The following is a 19,056-nucleotide window of genomic DNA, read 5'->3' on the forward strand; positions in this document are numbered from 1 at the left end:
AAGAGTTTCTTTCTAATATTTTCAAGAAAATATGTCTATATATTTAAACCTACGAATATGGTCAAGATTCAACCGTGGTTCCTTACTACGAGTCTTACAAAATGTTGTAAACGAAGGGGTTAACGAAATGATCAGCCTGCAAGTGACACCGAAAATCGTCGCGACAGCCAGTAGCGAACGCTCCCCACAGAGCACGTCACGTTCTCCCCACCAGTTTCCTCTCTATCCCCACCCCTTTCACCGGCGGATTGGCGGATGATTTGCGGTGGTAATGAACATTTCAATCGGCGACTCGGTGCATTCAACCCCGGAACGGGCGCGATTTGGCGCGACTCCAAAGCCATTAAAGCTCGTCTTATGGCCTTTTTGCCTGGCCTTGCCTCGGTGCAATTTTGTTTGGTCGCATGATAACAATGGGACGATGGAAAATAATGAGAGAGGTCTCGCCCGGCGTGCACCCGCCACGGACGCGAGATCAGACGTCTCGAGACTGAATTAAAAACCTTGAGTGTATTAAAGGGTGGGTAGGGGGCTAGGGTTGGACCGTGAGTTAGAAAAAAAAAAGAAAAGAAAAAATGGAAAGCGAGCGGCGTCCCGCTCGTTGCTTTTAATTAAGTCGAAGTTTAAACCGACGCATCTTCGCGGCGGCTTTATTAATTTCGACAGAGTCGAGGGCACATTTCTATTTGGATTCTCCCTTCGACAAAAGGGACCCTCCCCTGTCCCGCGGAACGAATTTCTCTGAATTAGAGCGGTACACTTTCAGCAAAAATAAATCTGAGTATGTAAATTGAAATCTTTCCTTGCAAAGCTTTGTCCTCGGGAATGTGGATTCTGAAAGTTCGAGTACACGAGATATTGGGTACGACTTGGAGAACATGTATATCTATTGTCGAGTGTTTGTATTTGAATCAGTGTTTGCAAACATTGACAATGGATTTCGTTGGTTTCGAGTGGATGTCTCAAGTTTCAAGTTCATCGAGTAACTTTGTTTAATTATTTTGGTAGTTGTTTCATTTAAAAATCCTTCCAAATTGGAGCATAGCATTGTTTAACGTCTCTTTTATCGGTGAAAATTTGTTCAGACGTTGAATACCATGAATCTAATTAATGAATACTAATTAATTAAGCAACGAAATTCAATGTCCCTATCACTGTCGATTGAGAAGTTGCAGCTCGAATGGAACTCGATTTGTTCGAAAGGGAAGACTTCTATTGAACAATTTTTCTTACATTTTCATTTTTTCTTTTTGCAAAAGAAATCAACCTGTGTACTTTATACACACATTTTCACCCACCCTGTGGATATTTAAGATTCTATCATTGTTACAGAGAGAAATCTTAGAGAGAGAAATATAAAAAGTAAAACTTTAATCGGTTGTAAATAATCATCGATCGTGTACCATTAGGTAACAAACCACAGACCACAATAATTGGTATTGAAATTTGCAACTTTTTATAAAAATTCAAATTGCACGTGATTTATATTAAACTTCTGAAAAGAAAGGAAACGTTTTTCTTTCTTTTTGGGCCTATTCAGGCGTTATAATCTTTACTTAATTTAGGTGGAATTTACATTTGTATTAACGTTGACTTCAAATTTTGTTTGTTACAGACAAAGCGCCTTCCGAGGTTTCGTTCAAAGGAACGGAGTATCTCACGATAGATTTGAGCAAGGGGAATCCCATTATGAGCACGCAGGAATCTATCATCCTACAATTTAAAACGAGACAGCCGAATGGACTTTTATTTTACTCCGGTAAGTTCGTTGATTTGCCCTTAAACAATACGTAGTATCTCTTTGAGCATTAAAATGAAATCAAATTCCAAAAGTATTTTCTTAGACTCACACGTTACTTTACTCGCAATTTGAGATTATGGTAATACAAAGGATGTTACTATCCACGATAAGTAAAAATATCTATCTGTTGATTTGGATGAAAGAAATTTCGAAAATATTGATACCAAGAGCAGTTTATTATTCATTATTATTGTTACAACTTGAATATGTTCCAAAACTTTGATTCTCTTTCGTACCCAACTATATTAATCTACTACACGAAGTAAAACACAAATTTGTAAGAAACATTGCCCAGAAAACTGAAAATTCATTATTTTTAATCGATAAAGAAAATGCAATAAATTATTTACATATCGGCTTGAAATTGTTTCTGCCTTAATTCAGAAGACGAAATGCATTTTACACGACAGAAATTCGTTTGAACGCAGAATATATAAGTATATTTAAGTGCACTCGCCATGAATTAGTATAGCACAATTTTACCTGCGCGCATTTTACATAATTGTTCGGTTTGAAAGACATTAAAAATAGCACGAATACTGCGATTCGAAAGGAATTCATAATTTATACGGTATACGAGTTAACAAGCATAGGAGGATAACAGTCAAAAGTTCTTTTATTTTCAAAAATAAGAAAAAAAATAAAAGCCAATAATTCTAGTAAATTATTTACATCGTTCCATCTTCCCATACTAGTCAAATTGAGCTTGTACTGTCAACAGATTTACAATCGTATTTAAATATACCCAGGTCGTTTAAAAACAATTCGACGCGTCGTCTCAATTTTGTCTGAAACAACGATGCATTGCAGAACGAAAATACAATTTTATCGATGGATCTGAATAGCTCCCATCGATTCGGTCAACGGAATCGTTCAGGAATGAAACATTCACGAAATGGATGTAGCATTGATTTCCACTTCTAGCGTTAAATATAAATTCGATCGAAACGTCGACTGCGTGGTATCGATCGAGTGCGAGTTCGCGTGTAAATTTTTCGAGGGGGCGAAGTAAAACCTGTTCTATAATGTGGGCGTCTAAATTTCCACCGTGCGCTGCATCCATGAATTTTGTTCAGTGCATGCCGAAACCTTCTGCGGGTTTCGTATAAATTAAATATACATAGGGCTACCGACATATTCGCGTCGGTCGCATTGCAGTCGCTGCTTCTTACAACCTCTGAGGCTTCTCTGCGACCGAAGGCACACAGGGTAAAACGCGAGCGTGCCCCAGTATTCCGTAAACTGCTTTAAAACTGCAGATGGCCCGTCTACTCTGAGACTCGTCGAATCATACCTCAAGAAGGAAAGTGTAATTTTAAAGCACAAGTAACGTCTCGTCGAAAACTGAAACAGGAATTGTAGTTGACAGACCCCTTTGTGTATGTATGTTTGTGTGTGTGTGTGTGTTTGAGTCACGAAGCAGTTCGTAGGAAATTCTTATCCTGTGCAATGCAATCGTATTTCGAATAATTTTTATACACTGCGACGTGAGTCACAAAATGTATGAAGATGTTTAGGGAATTGGGCAGTTAGATTGCTCAGAAGTAAGAAAATATTTGTTCAATTTTATTAAGAAATTTCTAGTAAATGTGTGCGTTGAAAAGAGCGCTGCACCGGGTTAATTAAATGGTCCTCTTCAAGGAGTTGACTTTGGAGTAATCTGAACATTAATAATAATAATATCAGAGTTTCCTTGGAGGTAATTACTCTAGAAACTTATCATTTCGAACCGAACCTATGGAAAAAGAAATGATTAAAGTAACGATTATAAAGCAACGGAGCGTTATTTCTCGTTGATAAAAAAGGAACTGTTTCATTCCTTTCGCAGAAAGTAAAGTTTGCAAAAACTTCTTAAAGGTACAATTCTAAGCTACACGTGCTACAGACATGCTGTATTTTTTCCAAGACGATTAAAACCTCCGCATTTTAAGTATCGTTGTAAAACGAAGAGAAACTTTTCACGTCGCTGCACGACCATTTCGGTTGCCAAATTTGCAATTTTGCGAATTTCGACACTAATCGAACGACATTCTATCAGATAAAACTTTCGAAGAATGTGTAAAAAAAAGTTTTTCCTTCTCTGCGTCAAACTCAACTTCGACACAATATTTAAACTATTTAATTACCGTATTCAAGAGCAGTTTCGTTACTTTATAAATCCACCGTATGGAACGAAAACTAGTTTTCACATTTCCGTAAATAAAATTCATGCAATTTGAAATATTTCATACCGTCTGAATAAACGCATTTGTTCTCAAATGAATCGTAAATCGTTGAGTAACGTTCTGTCATTAGAAAAACCACAAAATAACACGTGTACCATTGAACTGCTACAATTCGAGGAATTATCGAGGACATCCTTAGATGTGGATATTTGATAAATTAATCGACGTGTCAATTTATCCAGAAAAAAGGCTACGTAAATTTGGTAAATTTTGCGAAAGTTCACCGGTAAACTAATCACGCTATTTGCCATACCGCAGCCAGTATTTATTTGTTAGGGGGCAGAAGGCGTGACACAGAGCAGAGTTCAGTGTTGTTCCGCGTACCAGAGCATTCTGATTGGTCATATCATTGGAACTGCGCAAGGAATCCCGTTTAATATAGGGGTATTGTTTGAGAGGACTATTGTCTGCCTGTGTCCCCTCAAAAGGTAGCCAGGAACTTGTGATTTACTCCGTGAAATCTAACTCCTCCTCGAAGGAGAGAGACTCCCCGAGTAGTGAAATCCTTCAAGGACTATGCCCTTTGTTCCCTTGTACGCGCTCACGGCTAATCGTTAATACCATCCTTATGTTTATTTGATTCATTGCCGCACAAAGTTACGGATACGTTCGTGGAATATTGAAACGCGAACAGGAACTGCGTTGGTGATTAACTGTACCGATCATCGATCATTTATTACCATTGGTCTTGTCACGTGGTAACTTTGAAAATTTTATATTTATTCAAGTACAAACTGCTTTTTGGTATTGATGAATCTTGATGTACGTGTTCTACCAATCGATAGAAACATGTCTGTACATTTTTGGTAATATGGCAATTTTTTACATACAGTGTATCGTAATTGGAGACGGGCAGAATTTTATTCGAATAATAACTATGTATTTAGTTGCAACGTTGATTCGATTGACAGTTAATCGGACAAGTGTGACATGATAACTCTGAGACTTTAAACCATGGTTTTTTCTATGTTAGTAACACATAAGGTCGATCGATAGAAAAAATTTAGATATCGATAAAAAAATTCAATAGTCCTTACTCTTTTTCCTAGAAACAGTAATTTCATAACCGAAAATATTCCTCGTGTTGACACATTGAGCAGTACCTGCAGTATAAAAAATTTTCAAATTCTTAGAAACATTTTTGGTAAAATGTTTATAGATTCAGACTCTTTACTTTCCTAACCGTAAATGTTCGCCCTATTGATATACGGAACAATCTCTTTAATATAAAAAATGTTAATACTGATAAAAATACCGTTAGCAAAACAGTTTCATTCCTAATTCGAAGACCTTTGAAAAGCCCCCTCTCTGCTTCTCTGAACGTGGACGTCACCGTACAGAGAACAATATCTGCAACCCAAAAAATTCAGATATTCGTAAAAATATCGCTAGTAAAATATTTATCGACGATTTCGATTTTCCATCGAAGGATGGAACAATTGCTGTTCGCTGTCCTCGTAGCTCCCCTGCGCCCCGACGGAGAAACGATACGCTTTTGTCCCGTACGACAGAGAACACGTTAATCACAAAGTGGAACGTCGATGATGCGCCACAGCCGGATCTCTAACAGTGTCGCGTATACCCGTTGAGCTAATACTCAGCTTTCGAAACCAATAATTAGCGCGAGGGACTAGCTGTATGTGGCTTCTTATTGACATCGAACCCAAAGGAATTCTCCCTTCTGATAACGTATCGGCCCCTCTGCCGCGAGGATTTCGTTCGACGGAACGGATTCGATTCGGCGGATATAATATCTCACACGTGATCTCCGCTCGGTGCTCATTACTGTGGCACGAGCAACGAATAGGTAGGAAATAAACGCGATCTGGCAACCGAGTCTCGAGCTACCGGGCAAAAATCGAGACGTTGGTAATTGCGATCGCGATCGACGATGTACGCGCGCCGACACTTTTGCGGGAATTATTGTCGCAGAAGGGTCACGATTATTGGAAATAATGTGGATACACGAACCGACGATAAACTTGGATATTGAGAGTGGTTCCTGGATGGGAAACGTTGAGTCGAACGTGTGCACCAATTTCGTTTCAGTCGCGCAAGATCGAAACGAATGTAGCGGCTCTATTTGTGTCGCGTGAATAAAAAGTTCGAGGTATTTTTGTTTATCGTGCGGGTATATTTGTTCGTTTGAAATATGTATATAATGTAATACGTGTTTATGCTGATGAATATTTATAGGAATGAGAGGTACTTTGCTTAGATGGATTTGTCGAATTTCTTTAGTTTCTTAATAAGAAAATTTGAGTTAGAAAATGGATGTTTTAAGAGAGTATTTAGAACGTGTTTCACGTATTTGTTACACTTTCTTCTTCGTTGGTGTAATCGAGTCGTAACTGTTGTTAATTTATCGATTACGGTTCCCTGAGGGTAATTAGGATCGTGATATTAAAGGTTTGTTAATTGAAATTTAGTTTCGTCGGGAGTACTTTTTCTATGGTCACCATTTTACTGTAACTGGAAGTACAAACTTCAACAATTGAAATTGTAATTTGGTCAAGCAGCAAGTAATACAATTATAACACATAAGAGATCAGTAACATCTTCGAACAGTAACATCGTTGCAACATAGGGCGTACAATTTTTAGTATTCAATACTCTACAATTCAAGACAGGAAAGAAAGCTGAAAAATGAACAAAACTATCGATTAAAATGTTTCGTGCTGCCTCGAAAAGAAATTTACTATTATTACCTATTTTTCAATCGAAAAAAGGGCCGAGTATTCAATACTCCACAGTCGGTGTATTTCAAAAGAGAAGTACATTTTACAATTCCAAACAGGAAATAAAACTGAAGAAAACAAACAAAACTATTGATTGAAATGCTTCGTGCTCCCTCGAAAAGAAATTTACTATTACCTATTTTTCAACTGAAAAAGGGAACGAGTATTCAATACTCCACAGTCGGTGTATTTCAAAATAGAAATATAGTTTACAATTCAAGATAGGAAATAAAACTGAAGAAAACAAACAAAACTATTGATTGAAATGCTTCGTGCTCCCTCGAAAAGAAATGTACTATTACCTATTTTTCAACTGAAAAAGGGAACGAGTATTCAATACTCCACAGTCGGAGTATTTCAAAATAGACGTATATTTTACAATTCAAGACAGGAAAGAAAACTGAAAAATGTACAGAACTATCGCTTCGTGCTTCCTCGAAAAGAAATTTACTATTATCACCTATTTTCCAACCGAAAAAAGGTCCGAGTATTCAATACTCTACAGTCACTGTTTGTCAAAATAGAAGTATATTTTACAATTCAAAACAGGAAAGAAAACTAAAAAACGAACAAAACTATCGATTGTAATACTTCGTGCTCCCTCGAAAAGAAATTTACTATTACTACCCATTTTTCAACCAAAAGAAGGAACGAGTATTCAATACTCTACAGTCACTATTTTTCAAAATAGAAGTATATTTTACAATTCAAGACAGAAAAGAAAACTAAAAAAGACGAACAAAACTATCGATTGAAATACTTCGTGCTCCCTCGAAAAGAAATTTCCCATTATTACCCATTTTGAAACCGAAAAAAAAAAAAGAAATGTACGAGTATCCCCTTGAGAAAACAAATTGGTAAATTCCTTGGTCGGTCCAAGAGGCTCGTTCTCGTCGTGGCTGTTCCGTCGCAGTGGTCGCTACATCCAACGTAATCGTGCTCCTCGAACGACTCGTTGCCGAACAGACTCCCCCGAAACGGAGGGTGTACCGGGATAGGGGACGGGGAACCCTAAAAATTTCGTGCTCGAAACAATTTCGACGCGGGCATATTTAACGAACGCGGAACAATGCGCGGGAGTAGCCGCGACGGGGTCACGAGCTTAAACTGGCGAAACTGCCGGAAACGTAACAGCCGGATGAGAAATGCAAGTAGGACAGGGGAAAAAAGGGGGTGGCCGACGTTGGAGGGAACGAACGTGTAGGGGTGGGTGTGGGGGGCGGCAAGTCGGGTGGAAGTTCGGGCGAGCGCGTACGCGCCGGGAAAGAGCGTGCTGTTCATTACGCAGAGAATTTATACGAGCCGATGGAGCGGTTCGTTTATATTTCTCCGCTGTTCTTTCGCCTCGGTTGCAGGTGTTGCCTAGGAGGATCGTTGAAATTCCTTGCTTGCCCGGTCGCATCCCGGCACGGTTTGTTAATTTCGCTTGTTTGCGCAGATATCGTCTTTCAGAACGAACGATCGTTACGTACGATCGAGCAGCACCAGGGCAGATTTCTCGAGACGTGGTTACCATTCGTGGAATTGGTGATCTAAATACGAATATTATAACGTTCGAGGGAATGGTAATACATTATGTATTGGTTCGATAGGGTGAGAAGGTGTTTAATCTCAATGAAAGTAAAAGAATTGAGTAAATGTAGTAAATATTAGAAAATGGTATTTTTATTTATAAGGAAAAAGTGGAATACTTACTTGATGAGTAGGAAAGTGGAATTTTTCGTTGAGAAGTAAATAAATAGGTTTAGGAGTAAGAATTCCACGTTTTTAGTTTTCGAATAAAAATTCTACTATTTTACTTTTCAAGTAAGAAACTTTTTCACTTTATAAGTAATTTGGACTGTCGATATTTTGAATACGAATATAATTGATTGGTAAGCAAAGTAATGCATTATGTGTACAATGTACTATTTAAGAGAAGTATGGATGACACTGATATCTGAATGAAAGTGACAAGAAACAAATCGTTTTCTTTATTTTAGATGCTAGATTTTCTTTCAATTTGCACAATCTTTTATTTATATTGGTCGAGGGATGTAAAATATACGCAATACGATCTTTTTGTTTAGAATAATTAGGAGGAATAATATCGTGTCGTATACCTTAAGTTTTTCGTTACTCGTTATACGTAACGATGTATTATTTTAACAAAATCGGTTATCTATTCTTGAAAACATTCATATAACTTGGCAAAATATAAGTAAAGGTAGATGGAATGTTTGAAACTGACATTTCCAATAGTTTCCCCCAAAAATAAAAATCTCGAACATCGTACAGTTTTTGTATCTCCAGGCTAAACGAACTCCATATCAGGGAACGTTGTTTTTCGGATTTGAAAACTTCGATCTTTTCGTTTCTATTTTCCTAAAATACAGTATTATAGGAGCATCATTATAAATTATTAAGGCAAAATTCGAAATATTAACGAATAAGTCGGTTCTCGATACCAATGCGCTCCAGTTCTTAAAATTCTAACGCGTTTTCCTCGAAGCAGGTTTTCCCAAACCTGTGATTAACTTTTCTCAGAATTTCTTTCTCCGATTTACCTCAAATTTCAATTATATATTCGCATTAATATTCTCCAGTGTTGCACACAAGGTAAATACCACTAAAAACTCAATTTTTCTAAAAAAAACATATATATCTTTGCCTGAAAATCTATCGTCTCTAAATAAGTCAACAACTCAAAAAAAAACCTTGTAACTTGTGCATTAACATCTATCCACAAAAATTGCTGAAAACATCGCTCGAAGTACGTACTCTCGATGCATGTACGAAAGATTTGTATCCACTAAACCGTATCGTTGGAAAAAATTCTTAAATTATAGCTCTGCTTTCGTTGGGAAGGGCGATGTCCCCCTTTAGGTATCGCAATTGGGGACCCAAGAAAACGCAATCAACGCCATGCACACGGATAAAGTGATCGACCTCGGTGTTCTCCGAGGCCCGGAAGTTATCTTTCGCACGTGCTACGCGATCTGGTGGAACAAAAATTCGCGACGTGGAACACGGACCGACAGCGTGGCCCCGTGCACCGGGTAAAAATGTGCATAATTTAAGCGGTGACCATAGGTATAGCTTATCTGGAGAACAAATGAGCGACCAGGGGCCAGTACCGCGAAGCTAGCAGAGATGCAATGTGGCAAAGTGGAGCGTCCAGAGCGTGTGTCTGTCTGTGTTTGTGTGTGTGTGTGTGTATATGTGCGTGCGTGTTTGTGTGTTACAGCATTGCGGACCGTGGCCTCGACGCGTGTATAGGTTTCCAGTTCACGGTGCTGCAGCCTCTTTCCTCCTCTTCTTCGCTCTCCCTGCCTTCACCTGCGATGCGGCTGCACTAGATATTTCCTTCCCCTCCTGTGATACTTATCGTCCAATTCCGTTGCTTAATATCTTTTATATTAATCTGCCCTTGGCTCGGGTACCCTACGCGCCATTGTGGCGGCTGACCTTCTGTCTTATTAGGCTCGTTACCATTAAGATCCTCTTAGGTAAGATACGAGATCCTCTCGTGCACGATCTTTCGTTAATGTGTATGAAAAAATTTGTTATTCTTCAAACATGCAAAATTGCTTCTTCTTTTAAGTAAATGTATCGTAGATGTGGTATTTAAGTAAACAAGGATCGAGGGGGAATTTTTGCAATGTCGAGGATAGTATCTTGTATTATGGTAATAGATATTTGGTAGCGTACGGTGATGTAGAAATAAATGAAGGATTCGGTATGAAAACGTTTGATGCGTTGTATGAAGATTACGTGTACGAAATGGTTAAGGGGTAAAGAAAGTCGATTTTTTTTTTTATTGTATTTTTTTTGAGTGCAAAGTCTAGACGATGTAGGTGTACGATAAATAATTGAATAAATATAGTAGTAATTTAACGAATATAATTCAGGCACGCATAGTCGATTTTAAGCGAACGATTCTTAATTTAGGTCATTTTCGATATCTACGTAAAATAGGATCGTTTATGATCAATTTTCACAAAATTAATTAAATCTCTTCGTAAAATATTTACAGATGACAAATACAACACTCGTTAAATCCGAGAGTTCGTATCTTTATTTGTTCAATATTTACGGTACTCTATATTTATACCATATATTAAATTTTAAACTTGAAAGTTATTAATAGTCATTTGGAGATACTCTCTCTTGGACTCATTTTTATCAGTATTTTTTTATCAGTATCAGTAATATTCCTTCTGTTCAATTTTTTCTTTTTATTCGTGTTTAACGTCACATCGATCTCCATTTTTTAATACTGAATTAGTGTTCGCTATAAGCTCGAAACAAGTGCACTACCTAGTGCATATAGTCTCGCAATTTTGCACAGTCCTTAGAAAGCAATATTGATTTATTCGAAACACATTTTACATATTTCGTTTCTACTGTTACAAATATGTCCAATAACCGGAATACATATTGTCGTATTTTCATACCGTAGTCGAACACCATATATGGCTCTCGCGAATAAATACGCGTTGAGTTTAATTCGCGTTGCAACGGTTGTTGCACCCAAGATGCACCTTTATCTTCATGGATACACACGGCTGTATCTTCGCAGTTCTTGTACGTTTTTCCCCCATTTTATTTGGTCCTTGCATTTGAACGCTTGATGCGCGTCGAGGATTACCATAAATGAATAAACGCTGAATTTTAACGGCAGCGCACCACCAATCGTCCCGTCGACGTGCCAGCTTTCGTTGTTCCGCGATAGAGCTTTACATCTCCCTCGAATTTCAATTCTGTTCACTTTACATCGTCACGTTATTCCGAGAGGAAGACTTCGGTGAAAATTGAAAGGTGGGAAAGGAAAATTGTGAAATTCTTCCCGATAGAAATAATTAAAAGGTTGAATTTTAATGAATTTTTCACTACGAAGCAATCACGATCGATCTTTATCGATTAAATTCCCGATAACTCTCCGCTTTTACAGAATTCGGTCTTTGAAACCTGCCGAGAATTTATGGTCCTCTTACTTCAATTCAGTCCAGCGCTGCAGTTAAGTTAATAAATTCTGAATCGGAGCCAAATTGTGTTATTCGATGATAAAGTTCATTTTGATAACTTCTTACATTTATAATGTGATGGTGGAATTCAATTACAGAATTGGATACCAATATTGTAAAATGTAAATTCTCTTTATTCCTTAGGCATTGTTCGCGTCTTCAGAATACATTTTTATAAATATTCTAACGAATATAGTACAAACGAATTCTTCTTATTTTTTAATGAAAATTCTCGACCTTTAATTTAAATTCTCTACGGTGTGCAATAATATTTTAATTCATATCTGTACGTTGTTAAATAATAAAGTTTAAGAGACACGAGGCTTACTTTCAAGCAAGTAGAAATGGTGCTTTAATGGAATTACCACTTTCTGAACTTAATAATAATTGGTTTGCTTTATAATCTGTATTTCTCCAAAAATGTACTTCATCCACAAGATGTCTAAAGTTTATGGAAGTCATCGTTTATGGCACGACAGTTTTCAATCTTTCAAGGGTTGTTTCTCCCCTAAGATGTGACATTAAGTAGAAATAAAAAGATAGTGTCCCTTAAATTTTAACGTCTAATCCTTTATCTGCTCAATGAAAAGTTTTTTTTTTTCGTTTATACACTATTTCGTCCGTTTATATACATTTCGTCAGTTTGTACAAAGAAATAACGAATAAGTAAACTCTTATGATTTTTTAAAACGGTGCTGGAAACCTTTCAAGTAAATGATTAATAAACGCAATTATTAGAACAATAATCATTAATCGATCGATTACCACTGTAATTAAACAATATTCACAAACGACACATATAATTTGTAACCATAAATCAGTAATTTCTGATCGTTCTATAAACTATTATTCGAGCTTCTACTAGCTTTTTCTACCTCTTTCACTAATAACATATTCGTTCGATTATAATATAAAATTTAATCATTCTGTGATTAATGAATAAGGAGATAATCGAGTTAATCGTATCTGATGTTTACATTGGCCTTGATTATCTCTGTCATTCGTTAATTGTAATTACCGATGCTCAGTAAACGTAATTATTCATCGTTGAGTGGATTATATAGTATATTCATATTCGTTAATTAGTAATCAGATTACGATTTATTCAATACCGCTGTACAGTCCTCTCGTTGTTTAGGTTTCATTATGCATGCACGTGTGCCCTAACCTCCATCTATTTAGTACGAAATTATCTACTTGTTTTATATTATATCAGTTTTCAAACGAAACTATCGAAAGTTTGTTCATTGTGTCTACTATCTTCCATGCGTGTTACACGTTCGTTACGTGCACGAAGTTAATCGTAAAATCAAACACGGCCAGAGCCACTAATTTATTAAAAGGACTACGTTCTGTACTTCGATCCGGTAAATTATTATACAAAGGAAACTCGCTCGTTACTCGTAAATAAGTCACTGTTAATCCTTTCCACGGTTCGATATCGAATACTATTATCTATTTTCGATAAAAAGAAAAGGCGAAATCCATCTCGCTTTCAAGTCTGTCCAATTAAATTCGAACGTGTGAAGTATTGTACACTGTATCCAATACAGACGTTCTGTAAATGTGTTTGCGGAATGTTTGCAGTGTTACCCTCACAATTCATAGTTTCGACGACGCAATAAATTTTCTGTACCTTTCTTGCGGATTAACAACGCCCTACTTATTCCATACGTGGCTCGAAATGCAGAAGTAACGCAAATTGAAATTAAACTTAGGGCCAAGGAAAAAAAAAAAAGAACTGCGCGCAATAATTTTACACAACGCGCGGCTATGAGTCCACGTGGCCCTTATTGTTCAAAGTTAATTACGTTCGTTGGAAAATTTAAACGCTGCGGCGTAATGCACGAATTTTTATTGTTTCGTTTACGGTTCGCGCGCAAAAACGGTAAGATGGAAACGAAACAAACTAAACGCACGTACGGCACACAAGAATTTTCATTCGAGAAACGAGAAACCTATTCTTACGATAATAAAGATAAATAAAATTCTTTCAAACGGGCGCTGAGCTACCAAGTAGAAAAACAATTAAATACCTTTTTCGCGTCCGCACGGAAAGTACGCTTTTCCGTTCGTTCTTGGAAAATTATCTTCGCCTTACCAATCCCTTCAAAATGATCGTTACGGGTCCACTTTGTTACACATCTTCAACCAACTCTCTTCGAACCAACTTTAATAAATAAATACTCCGTATAAATTTATCCAGTTTATGAATACAGACCCTCGGTGTTATCCTACTGGTGGAAAATTTGAAGCAGGAATTTCTCAAATATATTTTCGCGACCGTCTTTAAATATTTGACGAACGTAATAAGAAAACGGTTCTTTTTCTCCGACCGAACGGTTGGGAGAAACTCCCCAGGGAAGTGATTAAAGTCGTGCAGTCGAACTCGCTTCATGCGACGTTGAAATGTTTATTCTCGCGATCATAAACACGCACGATATCCACGTTTCAACAAACACGCGTGAATATCACCCAGCGCGGTAGGTGCGACGTCGTTAAGATTTATTTTGACATCGAGAATTGCGGGAAAAAAAAAAATAAAATAAAAGAATAATAGAAAAAAGGGAAATTCCATCACGGGGGTTCCTCGATTGCGGCGGGGAGGAGGGAATCGTGAAAGGGATTAGGTCTTGGAACGACGCGTATAAATCGTTTGTATCCGCTTACCATTAGTTTCAGCGCCTTTCGTTTCCGGTGTGGTTCGTGAACCCGCTAAAACGACTGAGCTCGTCGTTAATAATTATCGCCTGCCGACCGAACCGAAAAGCCCCGCGGATTATGTCGGTATATCGGCAAGCTCGAAACGAGCCGTGGGATTAAGACGCGGCAAACGACACTTTATTTTTATTGTTTTTAAACGAAGCTGACCGTCCCGCCTGTGTTTCGTCTAATTATACCCGAGTTATGCAAGGATTAAATTCGCGCCCGGTGCGTGTACCTTACAACGCTACGAGATTAGACCGAATGATCATTTAACGTGGAAATTTCCCCATTTCCTTTCGTTCTTCGGACGAGGGTGCATTAACTCGAGAACGGTCCGACTCGAAAATTGGAACTTGGTCCGGTGGTGGTGTCTGCCCGATTCTCCAAAGTGTATTTTTATAAATACAAACGACGCGCGTACTTTTCTTTGGGTAAAATGTTCATTAGCGTGTTTATTCTTTTTTTATCACACGTTATTTTACGACAGCGTCCGTGTACAATTATTTTTCTTGTCACGAAATCGTGGTCGTGTCGCGATAAAGTGAATGAAACGAACTTTCGATCGATGTGTTATAGCTTTCGAGTTGATACGAAGGATTGTGAATAATTAAAGGAAAAGATGCGGAATTTTGCGGGTGATGGGGTTGAATTGTACAAAGGGGTAAGGGGTGATTTAACAAGAGTGATATGTATGTATGTATTTATTTATTTGACAGTATATGTATTTTGTACATTGTCATAGTCTGTTTCTAGAGGTTTCTTATAGAACACATGTGTCTAGAGAATATATAATACTATTTTGTAAAATGTTTACAAATATCAGGAAAATATTGTACAAAGAATAGTATAAAAAATCTAAGACGATTCTACTGTTTCTTTGCTTTTCGATACTAATGATAATACCGGCTTGTGGGACACTAACAATGGGTTAACATTTGCACAATGAATCAATTTGAATACAGACAAAAGGTAGTATATTGGACGCTTTATTGTTATTTATTATAGACCGATGTTTGTCAACTGGAGACTGTCAATTCCTACCAAATCATTCTAGCGTTAATAAATAAATAAATTTGCCACGTTGTCTCTAATTCATGTTACTCTAAAACATCAACAAATGGAGTGTATATAGCCAGTAAAAAATTTGGGGCAATTTTATCTCTTTATTATATTTGATTGCATAATTACAGAAAAGTGATTCTAACTAAGTTTTATTATCTTAATTTGCGTCTAGAAATATTGAGTACGAATAACTTTATTACCGTTCTTTTTCCGTGCACGCTTTGTTTTGTTTATAAATGTCATTGTAAGCGGTTGATCCTCTCAAAGCGTATATTCAACGATCGGAAAATACCAACGTCAAAAGAATACTCGTGAAAGCTGTTAAACGAACATTGGAAGAACATTACTGGAGATACGATCGAAAAATTAACTCAAAGGATGATTAGAATCGTTCAAGCGGTAAAAAAGTTCAGAAAAGGATATTTCGATGAAAAGGCTGTTTAAGGAAAGATACGTGAAAAATTATTTTACAACATCAAAATTCTAGAATATTAAATTAATATAACAATAAATCATTCTAACAATATTCTTCTATAATAATTTAAAAAAAGAAAGTAAGATGCTTTAAATAATATACAAAATTATTTTCTATCGGCGAGAAAACACATAATTATGCATAACATTCTCCTTACACGGTGGTCCCAAATTTTGGGACCGACAGTGTGCAAACGAATCATGATCAAATACATGAATATCTATAGTATTCAATAATTTACACCAAACACATCTCACAAATCTCATCGAACTGTTCCAAGATCAATAAATAAATCTTCCATATTGTTTTCAATTCTTGTTGCTCTAAAATGTCAACGAGTGGTTTTCACCTTCTCTCCACATACGTGTAGTACACGTATCGAGTAACGACCGAGTGTACGATGTATTTTTCATATTTAATGACACACCTCCAGTGGAGAAAGATGAAGAAGCTCGAACCCTTTCATCTCGGAATGAATAATTTCCTCGAATCAGTTCTACGAGTGTCGTAAAACAAGCGCGAACGCGAGGGATGTAATTTGAAACTTGTGGCTTAATTTACACGAAAGTAATAGGTTTTTTTCCTCTTCGTGTCATTTCAGGAGACGGGGATGATTATCTAACTGTGTCTCTGAGAGACGGTGGAGTAGCTGTGGGGATGACGCTGGCCAAAGGAAGATTAGATCTCCATATAAAGCCAGCCAGAGTCCGGTTCGATGATAACCAGTGGCACATGATCATGGTGCACAGGAAGGTTCAAGAGGTAACGTATCTGATACGTTTCATTTCGCGTAACGACGGAATAATTAGAGTAAAATAACCGGGGCGACCGGATCGATTGTTTTCAATGGTTTCGAATAAGCACAACGCCTAGCCCCCTCTCGTGTAATTTTATACATTCGAATTGGATACGGTCAAAGAGCGGTCCCGTTCTCTTTCACATTTGCCCTCGCACTGAGAGCCAGAGGATGTGGATGAATATTTTGAATCGGTCAACGTACGCGTCCACGTTTGCTTGTTTTATTCAGGAGTGGAGCGAGTAATAGCTTCCTCTCGCTGGTCGTTCATCGATCGACATTTTTTAATAATAAATTCGGGAGTGAGAAGGCAGTTTAATGTGTTTGAGGAGATGTTCAAAGTGTGACTCTATTTCGGGCTCGTAAGTACTCTGATATTACGGATAGTCGATACCAGCATACTGTATTCGTATAATATCGACGGAACAAAGGGTGTGAATGTATTTTACGCGTCTGTGATACTTTGCATACCTTTAATTTGTGCAATTTAAAATATATGCGCGAGTATGTTTGTTAAATTATATTCGTACAATAGTAATAACGTAAATTTTTAAATATATATATATATATATATATATTAATCGAACGTAAATTATATTTGTAACTATATTCGTATAATAATTATTATATATATATTTGAAAATATTTTAACTTATCAAATTTAAAATGTGCACTTGTCAAAATTAAATGTGACGAATTAAGTATACGGTATTGTTATAACACGAATGTAGTATGCTTGGGCAGACTATTTGTATTACGTATTGTATCTTGGAATTTTTATTCGGAAACTACATTTTCGACTGGCAACTGTACGCACGATTATTAATTTCTGGAATAAATCTGAGTAAATGTTTAATAACGTAGAAATATGGATATTTCTACTTTATTAATAAAAGCATTAAGAGAATATATGTTTGAGGGAAAAATTTAATACGTAATTTATTCAATTAACGCTTCCATTCTTCGTGTAGGTCTTCGTGAAAATTTATGCACCAACTCATCAGAAACAAGGCGATTTGTCTGAAAGTAATTAATTAAAATTGTAAAATCCATATTTAATTTTGTTGAGGAAAGAGACTTTAAAAATGAATCATGGATGTTTCATTAAGGATAGATTTAAATGAAACGTTTTAAAAAATTGCTGCAGTCGTAGTAAATGAAATACGATGCTTAATGCGTTACATTAATTCACTCCCCTCGATGTAGAGCAGAAACTGTAGAATCGAAGATGCAAAACCTTCTACTACAGCAAAAAAATTTTTGATTTCTTACCGCGACTAATTCAAATTTAAACATTCTCCACTGACTTTACAATTCCACTTCTCGAAAAACAAATTTCATACGAACAAACCACTTTCATCATTCTCTTGATAATTGTATATCTTTCACTCGTTCTACATAATTTCTACTACCTAATATAGTTCACCTACCGACCGAAAATCGCTCGATTCGATTAATATACATTTCGCATTTATAGCGCATAAATATCTTTTCAAAATTAATATACCTGTAACACGCGTTTAACTCCGATATTCGGATAATTTTGGTCATAGGTTATATTTGCAAGTGTTGCATAATATATTATTAATAGGTAAATTCGCTCAACAGAAATCTCCACCCCCCCTGTATTCAAAATCGAATAAAATTCGTAATAAAAGGAAGAAAATGAATTCGATTTAAAAACACGCGCCATTTTAATAATCACGAACACTGGACGTGCTCGATTTATTATTAATTGTTAAGTATTGGTAACACTGCCGTATGGTTTTTTGCAATTTGTTCGATCCGGATGCGTCAAATTTTAATCTCTCGTAATAAATACTCGAAGCGACCCTCATAAAATATTAATGGACGGTTCATGAAACATTAATGGCGCGGCATCGATGTCGTAAGTCGGACATACCTCTTTGATCTTCCTTTAGGACGTCAGGGACCACGCGAGACTTGTTTCTCGTTCGTGCACGGAGAGGGAACAATGTCAACAGCTCGCGATGCTAGTTTCAGTCTTGGCCGAATCGAAATATTTGCCAATAGCCGTCACGTTTCTTACGTGCAGTTTCGTTTCCACTGGTAATTGAAAATACGCCAATACTTACAGCCGACAATGGCGCTCGTTAAATTTTATTGTAAATACCCGTTGCATCCCGTTGAAGACTTTATCGATTCCAACGACGTAACACTTTTATCGAATGTAACCGTATCAACGGTTAGTTATACGTATATCCTAGATTCGCTCGTCCTTTTTCA

The 19,056-nt window shown here is 36.9% G+C and overlaps 1 protein-coding gene across 3 annotated transcripts in view; it reads left to right on the forward strand.

Annotated features, from left to right (window-relative positions):
• Nrx-1 (neurexin 1) overlaps positions 1–19,056 on the forward strand; it is a 674,791-nt gene that overhangs the window by 300,573 nt on the left and 355,162 nt on the right. For all 3 annotated transcript variants that reach the window (XM_076310652.1, XM_076310653.1, XM_076310654.1), the window contains exons 4-5: positions 1,616–1,759; positions 16,615–16,775. In XM_076310652.1, coding sequence (XP_076166767.1) covers positions 1,616–1,759; positions 16,615–16,775 — 305 coding nt within the window. The remainder of the gene's footprint in view (positions 1–1,615; positions 1,760–16,614; positions 16,776–19,056) is intronic.

The sequence above is a fragment of the Ptiloglossa arizonensis genome, chromosome 4 (genome assembly GCF_051014685.1).
Source record: "Ptiloglossa arizonensis isolate GNS036 chromosome 4, iyPtiAriz1_principal, whole genome shotgun sequence".
Taxonomy (NCBI): Eukaryota; Metazoa; Arthropoda; class Insecta; order Hymenoptera; family Colletidae; genus Ptiloglossa; species Ptiloglossa arizonensis.